Below are 12,144 nucleotides of genomic sequence, written 5' to 3'. Positions count from 1 at the left end.
CAATCCTCAAGAGAATATTCTATTTCTGTTTTATTCCCATTGCTAACGATATCCATCATATTCGTGTGTGTGTGTTATGTGAATATAACGGCTTGATTTTTTTGTACATAATTATTTTATATTAATATGTATATGTATACATATATATCCATATACATACACACACACACACACACACACACACAAACAACCTTACAACAACAGTCACTGCCTAGATACTTTGGGGGAAGAGCTTGGTAGCCCATCTAGGCAGAAAACCTTTAGCTACATCACCAAGGCTGCCAGCTTTCCCAAGCCCTTGATGGTTATTGATCTGAGAGCTGTTTACCGTGATAAGGTCAGCAAAGGCAATGATGTGTGGAGGGTTCTCGGCAGGAGTCACTGTGATGGTAAAGACCTGGTTGTCCAGATGGTTGTCATCCATGTCTGAGACAGAGAAGTGGAAGCCATCTGTAACCGAATGCCCGTCCGTCTCAAACACAGCTGAGTACCTATAAGAAGAAAAAGGTTTCATCACCCCAACAAGCTGGGGGAAAGGAGTTGTAATTTTATATATATATATATATATATATATAAATGAGATCAGAAACAATATGTTCTTTGAAGGAGCTATAGCCTTTGCTTATGTATTGTAATACAATTGTTTAAAAAAAACATGAAAAACCCTTAGAAGACTCCACAGAGGTCTTCACGTACCTAATGTTCTTCTTGTTGATGTCCTCCATGGTGAAGTTGGAATCCCCCGAGAGCTCGTCCATGTCAGGTCCCGAGCTTTTGAAGAGTACGCCATACAATGGCAGAGAACTTAACCGAATCCAGATCTCTGGGTCAGGGGAAGAATCATCCTAATCAGGCAAACATGAGTCAGGACATGAATGCAGGTTTGCAGAGACCAAGGTCTGTAGAGTCCCACAGGGTCTTCCCCCTAAGCTAAGGGCACCTGCCCACAGTCATAAAACAATACCACACCCAACCCTAAGAAAGCCCAGTATTTAGCGCTCATCAAATGCCTCTGGGATAATAATCTTCTTGGAAGACAAGCTCAAGGTAACAGTGGGGAAATTCACTCATGGTATAGGGTGTAAAACAAAGAGATGTTTTATTGTTTCTTTAAGAGCCGTGAGGGGTTGTTTTATTATACATGCATAGTACAGAAGAGAAGATGGCGGCTCTAACTCATTGTTCTATAAACACAGGCACAAGCTTCTTTGGCAGTGTCTAAAAAACACTTTGCATTTTAGAAATACACAGAATTCCCTCATAGTATATAATACACTCTACAAATAATACACTCTACAATGAGGAAAGTCTGTAAAACAGACTTTGTTTAGCCAATGATTCACTCCAAGCAATACTAATGTGACAAAAATTTGGATTAACAAAAGAATTTAGGAGGGCCTGTGGACTTCCTTCTATGAGGACTGAATCAATGGATCGCTCCCTAGGACACTTAATCTTAACAGAGAACATTTCCTTCTCCTGTATTGTTTATTGAGAAATAAAATCAGCTTTCTGTTTGTCTGCAATGACAATAACAGAATATCTTCATGAGCAATTTCCTCTTTCTTCGAGAATATTTTTGGAAATGTCTAGGAGGCAAGAGATGTCTTTTTGGAAAATTTCCCTGGGTCATCTGTTGTTCAGAGGAGCAAACTATGAAAATGGGGGCTTTCTCTTTTATTTTGGCAACAGTGAAAACAAATGTTGCGTGATCGGTTTTAACTGTGAAAGGCAAGTTTCCCTGGCTACACTGTGCAGCTGGTGAGTGATTGCAAAGGATGTGGAGCAGATGTGAGCCGAGCCAGGCAAGCAAGCTCCGGGTCCTTGTCATGTCTATCCACACCACAGAATTGCCTCAGGTCTCCTGAAACTAGCCCAGGAGGGAATGGGAACGTAGGCAGGGAGCACGACTCCAGAAAATTTCTTCTAAATGTATGCTCTTACTGTTTTCTCCTTTTTCCATGTGAGGGATTAAATAGAAAGCATAGGTTTCCAGAGAGTTACCACCTACTATTCCTGTGAGTTCTCACTGAGAAAGATCTCTAAAAGACTGCTGAAATTTTTCAAGTATCCTCTTCAGAGCTCTGAGAAACCACAAGGACAGCGTACCTGACTCTTAATTAGAAGAAAATGTTTCTGACTCACTGCAAATCTGGCAAAGAAATGCTTATTTCGTGCCAAGCATTATCTTATTATACTTCAATTTTGAAAAAGTTCTTGGATTAAAATGTGAGAAATCCGCTATTGTATTCTTCTTCAAAGTATCTTGCCATAATTAAAAAAAAAAAATCACTAAATTTTAGACCAGCTAAGAGACTGTGAGTTCATTAACATGCATAAGAAAGCAGATACTGTTCTCATGTAATTTCTCTGTTCAAAGCCCTTCATATTCATGTTGGATGAATTCTTATTTTCATTTTATTCTTCTTATTCATTCTAAATAAATTAACATGTAATATGTAGCAATAGAGAATATGCATAATTATTTAGCACATATATATCCATGAACCTACCCTTCAATGTGAGAATTAGATAATAATTAATACAAGGTCTGTGAAGAGAGCTTAGTCAAGAAAGTGCTTGATTTGCAAGCGTAAGGATCTGAGATTGATCCTTACAAAACTATATTTAAGAAAGTCAGATTTGGTGGCATGTGCTTATAATCCTAGTGCCGAGTAGGTAGACAGGCAGACCTCTCAGAGATCAGTCAGCTCAACAGATATGGAGAGCCCTGGGTGAGAGACACTGTCTCCAACAAAAGACCCAGTACACAACATTGTCTTCTGATCTCCACATACTCACAGATACATGCACAGAAACATACCGGAATGCATGCACACATAATTAACTTGTATGCACTTCTTTTATTTTGCCCCGGCACCCTTTTAGCACTCTTGCTTTTGTTTCTCCTTTCCTTTATTATTTATTTTGTTTTTCAAGACAGGGTTTCACTATGTGGTTCTGGCTGACCTGGAACTAGCTCTGTAGTCTAGGATGGTTTCAGACTCAGAGATCTACATGCCTCTACCTCCCAAGTGCTCGGATAAAAGGTATACAGCACAACTCCAGGTTTGAATCTTTAAATATGGTTTGATATATTTCTAGAAGGTATATTTTTGATTTAAAAAAGTAACACTGAGTTAGACTCTAATCTTTGGAGGTTTCTTTTTCTTTTTCCTTTTTTATATTTTGGAGATTTTTTTTTAAAAAAACATAGCTCAGGCTGACCTTAAGTGTGAGAACCTCCTATTTTCCTACTGAGAACTCTAAGTGCTGAGGTGAGAAGTGGGGGTTACCACGTGGCTCTCTCTTCCCCCTCATTTCTTCCTTTCATTTCTTTATCAGGAAATTCATTTGAGTTTTCTCTACAGTTGGTTATAGCATCGGTTTTCCCTGGAAGTTTCTATATTCTGTTAAAACTGATTCCCAGATGCATACAATTTAATAACGTTAATGTGTTGTATTTTGAATTATTTCAGGTTTGGATGGTATATCGAAATGCTGTTCATGTTTTAATATTAATCTTGCACTTCTCGTATTACAAACAAGAACAGTGAGGCAAGGGTGTTTCAACAACTTGCCAGTGGCCATTACACTCCAGAGAGGCAAGATTGAATTAAATCCTATCAATCCAAAGCCCAGCGCCCCTTACACTAAGGAAGCTGTGACACGGGATGGTTTATTTGGCAGAGTGCTTGCCCACACACATAGAAACCCTGGGTCTGAGCCCGAGCACTGCATACAACTGGGTGTGCGAGTGAACACCTACAATCCAAGCACTTGGGAAACGGAAACAGGAAGTGACCAGATGTTTGAGCTCATCTTTGGCTATCATTTGAGGCCACATCTAAACCTGAAAAATGCAATAGAATTAGGGAACAAACCACTCAGAACCCCTGCCCCTTGGCTTTGGTATATCCCAATTTCCTCTCCTCTCGGCTCTTTCCTGGTGTCCACGCTCTAATTACGAAGAGACTCAGCAATTCCTATCTCTTTGTACTCTCTTCATTTCTGATGGCTTTTCCATTATTGAAACCTTCAGTGTTTCAGGGAAAACATTTCCATACATTACAGCTGAGGGACAGGCTATGTGTGTCCTTTCAGAACGTATGCAACACTGTGCTTTCAGTAGGCTAGAAGCATTCCCTGAAATCTTTCTGCTCTGCTAGGTAAATTCACATTCAATCGGTTTTTGAAAATGTATGTTCAGCTGCCAATGAGCTCACGTTCTGATGTGCAGCTTATAATATGTGGTTAATGGGCAGGCACTGTTCCTGGGCTGCTATTTCGGGCTGTCAAACATCTTTCAAGCCCAGTGATCTGTTGATGAAGTCTGAATTCATACATTTTTACAAATTTATAACTTTCACAGGATCAAAAGACCATAACATATGATAAAAAATCATCTGCCAATTAAAAATCGTTGGAACTTTTGCGGAAACTGTAGCGTGCCCACAAGAGAAACCAAGTGGCATTCAGTTTCTCATCATTTAAGAAAAGACAATTTGAAGGGGAAAATAATCTGTACATAGCAAATGTTGAATCACCAGTGCTTTATCTAATTACAATTATCTGGGACTTTACAGTGAGATAATTCAGCCCAGAAAAGGGGAACTTAGACTATACAGTATTTAAAGATGAGGGGTAGAGACAGGATGTTCACTGTAATTTTGAGGCCATTGAAGGAAAAATTCAATAGTAAGACTGATTACCATTGAAATGACCATCCTTCCTTTCAAAGCACAACAACTAATCATTATTATGTTTATATAGACAGCAGTTATCTTTTTACAGCACATATAACTGCAAAATAAAATTAATTAACCTCATTATCCTTTGCCCTAGATGCAGAATCAAAGAAGGGAGGTGAGCTTAATTACCAAGATCATTTAATCAAGCCTGAGCCAGACATGGGGGAGATCCCCATTATCCTAGCTTCCCCCATTTCCTTCACCACCCTCGTCTTAGGGTAAGAGATGGCCAGCAGGCCATAGTCTGATCTAGGAAGCCTACAGAGAGGCACCACCAAGAGGAGCCTTGTATTCTGTCTAGACTGGACAAGAACAAAGCCAGTGAAAACCAGCTTTCTTTCAGAAAGCCAGGGTAGGCCATTATGCCTTCATCACTGACCAGGCAAACCCTTCTCAATTGTGCTTTCCCTGAAATCCCAGTAGAGTACTTGCACACACACTCAAAACAATGGCCCTGAAGCTGTTAGATCAAGTGAACCGTTGCCTTTCGATCATCACACGCTCTTGGGGTTCCCAATATTTTCATTATATTTTTTTTCTTCTTTTTGTGTGTATGTGAGTCTGTGGTACAGGTGTATGTGTATGTGCATGTGAGGTCACGTGTATATACATAAACATGTGGAGGCCAGATATGATGTTTGTGTCTCTCTTCGTCACAGGAAGCAAGTCTCTTGCTGGAACAAGCTTGCCGACTCAGCTAATCTCGCCAGGGCGTTGGCTCAGGGAAACTCTTCTCCTTCCTGAGGGCTGGCATTACAGGCTAGCTGCTGTGCCCACATGGCTTTTACACAGGTCCTGAAGATCTAAACTGTAGGCTTCACACTCCTGCACCAAGTGCTTTCTCCATGGAACCATGTCCTCAGCCCTCACCAGAGACAGGCTTTCACTTGTCCACCGCTAAGATACTGGGTGAGGCCAGAATGTGCAGTCTGAATCCAAGGAGAACAGCAGAGAAAAGGGCCGTTTACACGGTCCATACCTGCTACCCAAGTACTTAGCCACGGTGCCGCTTCTTAGGCAGCCCTGTCAGAAGTGCCAAGAACAAGAGAATTGATGTCAGAACTTACCACATAGGCAAGGTGTGACCTCGTGATTATGGCCGTGTGTTGACTAGCAACTGTCATGCTCAGGGAGGAGCCGGGGGCCAGCCTGGGCCCTCGGTTCTCTGATGGGGACACCTCCACTTTTACTTCTGATGTTGTCACTGTCAGGCCATCTGTGACTGAGATCTCCAGGCTGTCCTCCCATGCAGAGGACCCATCATGTACGTACTGCAGAATGTTTCTCTCGACTTCATCATATGTAAAAGTGTCACCTTCCAAGGAGAAAAGAAACCCAGACCTGTAAAGCCAGTGGTTTCTGGGAATAACGTTTCTCATTCATACAGCACCTTTGCTCTCCTGATTTCAAAATGCACCTAGAATCATAAACTCTGGGTCTCGGAAGTTGATGATTCTAAGCACCCATCCAACTTAGGATTCCTTAGGACATCACCATGGAGACAGGGTGGCTTAGGCCCTCCTTGCCCATTCTCAAGGTGAGAGGCTGTTTGAGAAGGTAGCTAATTTCTCTGGGTGATAGCCTTAGTGTGTTTCGTTTTTTAAGGTACTAAATCATATTGAGCTAAGATTGGGCTCTGGGTGAACATTCATCACTCCTAGTTCTAGAAAAACAAAGAACACACTTATATTCTTCCTGATCATTCTTTTGATCTAATCAAAGTACTGGACATTTCTTGAAGACTTAAGAGATTGTACTCTCTGATCCATCAGGTGCATTATTTAAATTTGGGTGCTTAAGGTTCTGGGATTTTTTTTTAAATTGGAAATGTGAAAATACATTTGAGAGCTCAGAGCTTTGGGCTCAGTGATTGTTTAGCATATGCTAGGCCCTTCTTTTGGGCACTAGCATTGAGAGGGAAGTTGTTGCTTGATATTAAAAGTACAAATGGCATAGCTCAGAGTACTCATTTATAAACATCACCATAACAGACAAAACAGGTAGTGTGAGAAGTTCTAGGATCACAGAGGTTTGTGGGTAAAAAAGTTAAAAACAATTCAAATCGATACTTCAAAGTGTAGGTTTGATTAGAAATTCAGAAAATGTAATTCACAAGTACTAAAATCGCTCAAAGTTGCTGGGCTGTCATGATTCCACAGAACACGGCTGTGAAAATAGATATGGGAATGGTCTTCTGGAACGTTCTTTGGTGTTCCATCTTCTGCAGATTCCTTGCTATAATGATTAGTCATCTGTGCTGAGGCTGAGGACTTCACTGCTTCTCCATCTTAGCATCTACTCCCTCAGTGAACAGCTTCAGTATCACCGATGCTGACCGGCACTGCCTCTAACAATAGCTGTTAACTCTCTACCAACACCTTCAGATGCCATGGACCACATATTGAGTGCCAGTTGAAAGCATCACTGGGGCAACAGGACGATGATGCACAGGTTAAATGCAACAGTAGAGGGAGCAGGACAAGAGTGGCTTTACACTCCTCCCGGGACAATGCAAAGCAGTCCTAATGATGATTCCTTTTTCATTACCCTAAAAAGTTGCCTTTGGGACTCCCAAGAGCCTATTAGTTGTTCTTTAAATTTTTAATCTGCATTTTAGGGCAAAGACTTACCCCACTGGGGAAATTCAGAACATATCTAAAAAGTAGCCATTTCAGGAATTTGCGAAAGCACAGATTATGGAAGTGAGAATATTTATTTTGATTTATAAGGGCTCACTATTTAAATAAAATCACCTAGATTCCTATTGTTGTCTATACTCCCTAAGCAGTCAATATATATTTTAAACTATTTTTAGATTTATTTAATGTGTATGAATGTTTAATCTGAACGAATAGATGTGTGCCATGTGTGCATCTTGGTGAATGTCAGAAAAGGGCATTGGCTCTTTCAGAATTGGAGTTATTGATGGCTGTGAGCCACCTGTGTGTGCTGGGTTCTCTGACAGAGAAACAAGTGGTCTTAACTGCTGAGCCAACCGTGTAGCCCCAGTATGTAGTACTTATAACCCAGGAAAGCACACCAGATACTATTTTTAAGAACTGGCTATGTGGCCACACTGCTACAGAGTTTATATATCATTTTAAAGTACATCTCTTTTTCTATGGATGAAGAAACATAGAGCTAAAATCACCAGTCTCAGAAAAATAGTGTAAAAATTCATGTATAAAAATTAGGAGAACATATGAACCCCCATGAAAACTTCTTCTCCATCTTACCGTCTACTCTCTAAGTGAACTAGAGGCCTGTTGGCCCATCTTCCCTGCAGCATCCCCGATTTTAGATCATGGCTGGGGCAGGTCGGGGCTGGAGGCACGTGGCAGAGGAAGAAGTCTAAAGTCTAGGCAAAAATGTCTCTTCTCCTATCTAATTGACCAACACATTTCACCTTTTTTTCCTGAGTCACATGAGACTAATAATAACTAAAGGAAAAAAGAAAAAAAAGGAAATCCCCCAAGCGGACCAGGTATAGAGAAAGCGGCTACCTGCAGCCATGGTCACCGAGGACTTTGCTGTGTACTTCACGAGCATGCCATGCTGAGGAGACTTCTGAAGCTGGAAGAAGAGCTCTTCCGGCACCACCTGAGCATCTCTTACTACCAACTGCAGGCCTGTGGGAAAGAGAAAGAGAATCTCACTGCAGATCAACACCACAGGCCAGCTGCGGGTCCAGCAGCCAGTAACCCAACCCATAATCACGGTGAGGATGAGACCAGCCCACCCAGCAGTTACAAGTAGGGTCTTTCTAAAGTTTCCTTACAAGTAGGCAGCTCAGCGTTCAGAGTATCCTTGCCTCCAATCCAAATAAGGGCAAGCACACAGGCCAGTCACAGGCCTGCCCTGACTAGTCTCTTTCAGAAATATCCACAACTGGTCTTGCTTTTCATCTTATGCCCCTTATTTTCCTAAGTCTAGTAAGAGAGCCAAGTTTCATGATGGCTGCTCGACCATCAAGGAAGCAATGCATAGCATAAAAATGACTTTCAATGTTGTCTATATGTTTGTTTATAATACTGCTTACAAATAATTTTTGGTTGAATTATAAGAGTTAGACAATTAACTTCAGAACCAAATCCACATGTAGAAAACACATATGGATCTACAGAGTGTGCATTGAATGAAGTATCACAGTGTGTGCCTTTCACCATTAAAATGTCCTTGATTTAAAAAAAATAATCCATAAATCTGTAAAGAATAAACATATTTTTAACTAAATAGAATCATGCACAAGATAGGCAGCCGTCACTCCTCACAGCTTATGAAGGTCGCAGTGATCGTTTCTGTTCCCCATCACTTTCTAAACAGAAACCACAAGCAGTCACTGAAACCTGTTCCCTCAATTCTCTCCTCAGCTCTGTTACTTCACACTGGAGCAAGGATAACAAATCAAACTCCTGGAGCCTGGGAAATAAATTCTGTTTAGCATTCCATCACAAGGCTGGCCTCTGAAGGATCTATTTCCTCCTCTTGCTCTCAGAACTGCTTTTATTTGCATAAGAATAGGTAGGAGGATGGATGTAGGTGGGAGCTCACATACTTCTGGAAGAGGAGGTCACTCACTGCCTTTTGGGCAACCATTGAGATGTTTCCACAGGACTGCTGCAGCAATGCAGTCCAATTTCCCAGGCATGCTTCTTTCAGCTCCCCAGTTCTCACCTAAAGAGGTCCGGCCTCCAGGGCTAACTTCCAGCAGGGGAGCCTTGACCTGAAACGCTGGTGGTTGCAGATCAGAGTGCAGCAAGTGAATGGTGAGGGCCATCTCTGGACTCGTGTGCTGCCCATCAGAAACTGGCAAGAGTAAAGACAAAGACACACTCTGAAAAAAACTCTGCTAATTAAGGTTAAAGTCTACCCTTGACTGCATAGCCTTCTGTAGCCTTCATGCAATATGGAAGATTCCCTTCTATGGCAGGACTTCTTCTCTGCCTTGTCTGGGGAATTAAAAAAATCCTCTATCTGGAGAATGTCACATAGCCTTAGTCACATTACAGGTTCAACTTCCTTTCTCCTGATAAGAACTCAGTTCAGCTAGCACCCGAGATTCCTAAAACGCTTCCACATGCTAATGAGGCATTTTGGTACCCTAAGCCTTCAGCCAATGACCTTTGCCCATCCTGGATGTTTCCACCTCTGACTCCTAAATTATATAAGCCTTGAATCACCCCAAGTAAAGTTGACATGCCTCCCTGCAGTTGATCCTGCTGACAACATTCACTGTATGTACGCACAGAGCTTCCAATAATTCCACCCCCAACCCCTATTTCTGTTAAGCATCTCTGATGTCTTTGCATTTGTGGACCAATATTGGTCAATGATCCCCAAGGGCTGGGAGGAACACACACACACACACACACACACACACACACACACACACACACACATGAGATTGAGCACATACATGCAAATATAAAATCAACTTGTGGTCTGGTCATCTTTAGCCTATTTCCACAAAGACTTAACACTTTGAAAAAATGTTTAAAAAATAGGAAAATAAGTAACAACGAAGAGCAAGTCTATCAAAATTGTTTTTCTGGATTAGACATGAAAGTTCATAAGGATAGAGATGATTTACAGGCATGTTAGTGGGAAAAAATGTAAAATAAGCATCAGAAAAATAAACAAAAAAGCCTCCTCCATCATCTCATACAGCTCAGCCTGGCCTCCAACTCACTATATAGCCAGTGTCTCAACTTCCCAATGGCTACGGCTACAAATATGTGTTCTGAGGGGCTGGAGAGATGGCTCAGTGGTTACAGAAGTCCTGGGTTCAGTTCCCAGCAACCACATGATGGCTCACAACCATCTGTTAGGAGATATGATTCCCTCTTCTGGATTGTATTAAGACAGAGCACTCGTATACATAAATACATAAATATACCTTCAAAAAGATATGTATTCTCAAGTGGTACCAGCAGACTTCTATTTATGAAAAGATTCCTTGAACCAATTCTTCCTTCCAGTATCCTAGAAATAATACTTTCTTTCAAGAACTCCTTTTTAGGAGTGACACTGTGTCATATTTTTTTTATAAGGACAGACAACATTTTCTGTCCAAGTGTTTTGCAACATTTGTGTGCAAGTAATCAGATCCATTTTAATCCTGTCTGTATATACATGACCACAAAGAGAAGACATTGTAGACCACAAAGAGAAGACATGGTAACAAAACAGTGACCGTATGCTTCATTTCCCTGGCTTATTTCTATCCAAGAAGTCATCTATGAGAAATGAAGGCAGAATTGTCCAACCCTTGATTTTCATTTCCATTTTTTCCATAACTCAATACTCCTCTGCTCTTCCTAAAGCAGCTGTAGTGAACCCAGGTGCAGTGGATGCTGGTCCATCGGTGTGCACTCTACCATGGCGACAGAGAAAATGGTGCTGCTGATGGTTTTAAATGACTTTTCACTTGCAGATCAGACCCTGACTAAGACAAATTGGTACCAGCAGAGTGGGGTATTCCTGTGACAACCTGACCATGTTTTGGGGAGGACTGTGGAAGGACTTTGGAACTTTGGGCTTGAAGATCCATTCGTTGTTAAGAGCTCTGTCAGATGTTGTGTAGGACCTTGGAAGATAATGTTGAGAACAGTGCAGAAGATGGAGGTCTGGTTTGTGAAATTTCAGAGGGAAAATTAAAGACTCTTTTCAGGGCCATTGCTGTTTTGATTGTGAAGATTCTGTAGTTCTGGTTAGCTGGGGCTGAAGAATCAGCTGTGATTAACAAGATACCAGAACTACTAAAGCAAAAACTTTGCATTACTGGGACTATTGATGCTGGTTAGCTGGAGCTAAGAAATTAGCTGTGATTAAGAAGAGACCAGCATCGTTGAGGTGACATCTTCTGGGAAGTGTTTTCTGAAAGCACAAAGAGGCTGTGTTTCAGAGATAGGCAAGGTTGTACTCCTTCTGCAGCGGGACTTGGTAATGTGTAAGGGTCACCCAGGTGGTACTGGTTTTGAAGGCATGAAGGGGTCATGCAGAGGAGCTGAGGCTCGGCACTGTGAGAGGCCATGGAAGGCCATTGGTGAAGGTGCAGCCTCAGTTGCAATTGAAGGCCCAGGACTGAAGGGGTCATGCAGTGTTTTGGAGATGCCAGTACCATGAGATGACCACCAAGAGCAGCAGCAGCAGTGGAGTACAGGCATCTGGAGCCCAGAGGACGACGTGTGTGCTACAAAGGGCATGGCTGGAGAAGTGACCCAAGCCCTTGGAGGAGCCCAGAAGATCGTGAGTTGGATACCAGACATTGGACGGTTGGAGATTGATTTTTGCTTTGATTGTGACTGTGCCCTGATATTTTCCCTCTTGAAGGAAGAAACTGTTTTAGTGGAACCCAGGGTTAAGAGACTTTTAATTGTAAAAAGACTTTGGA

At 41.7% G+C, this 12,144-nt stretch overlaps 1 protein-coding gene across 2 annotated transcripts in view; it reads right to left on the bottom strand.

Moving 5' to 3' along the window:
* Fras1 (Fraser extracellular matrix complex subunit 1) overlaps positions 1-12,144 on the bottom strand; it is a 419,154-nt gene that overhangs the window by 85,022 nt on the left and 321,988 nt on the right. For both annotated transcript variants that reach the window (XM_021162463.3, XM_029477538.2), the window contains 5 exons: positions 9,426-9,557; positions 8,255-8,380; positions 5,819-6,066; positions 697-845; positions 329-491 (listed from right to left, as the gene is read on the bottom strand). In XM_021162463.3, the coding sequence (XP_021018122.1) occupies positions 329-491; positions 697-845; positions 5,819-6,066; positions 8,255-8,380; positions 9,426-9,557 (818 nt within the window). The remainder of the gene's footprint in view (positions 1-328; positions 492-696; positions 846-5,818; positions 6,067-8,254; positions 8,381-9,425; positions 9,558-12,144) is intronic.

Source organism: Mus caroli, unplaced genomic scaffold, assembly GCF_978045245.1.
Source record: "Mus caroli unplaced genomic scaffold, Mus_caroli_1 scaffold_4, whole genome shotgun sequence".
NCBI classification, from domain to species: Eukaryota; Metazoa; Chordata; class Mammalia; order Rodentia; family Muridae; genus Mus; species Mus caroli.
This window is presented reverse-complemented; position numbering and strand designations above follow the sequence as displayed.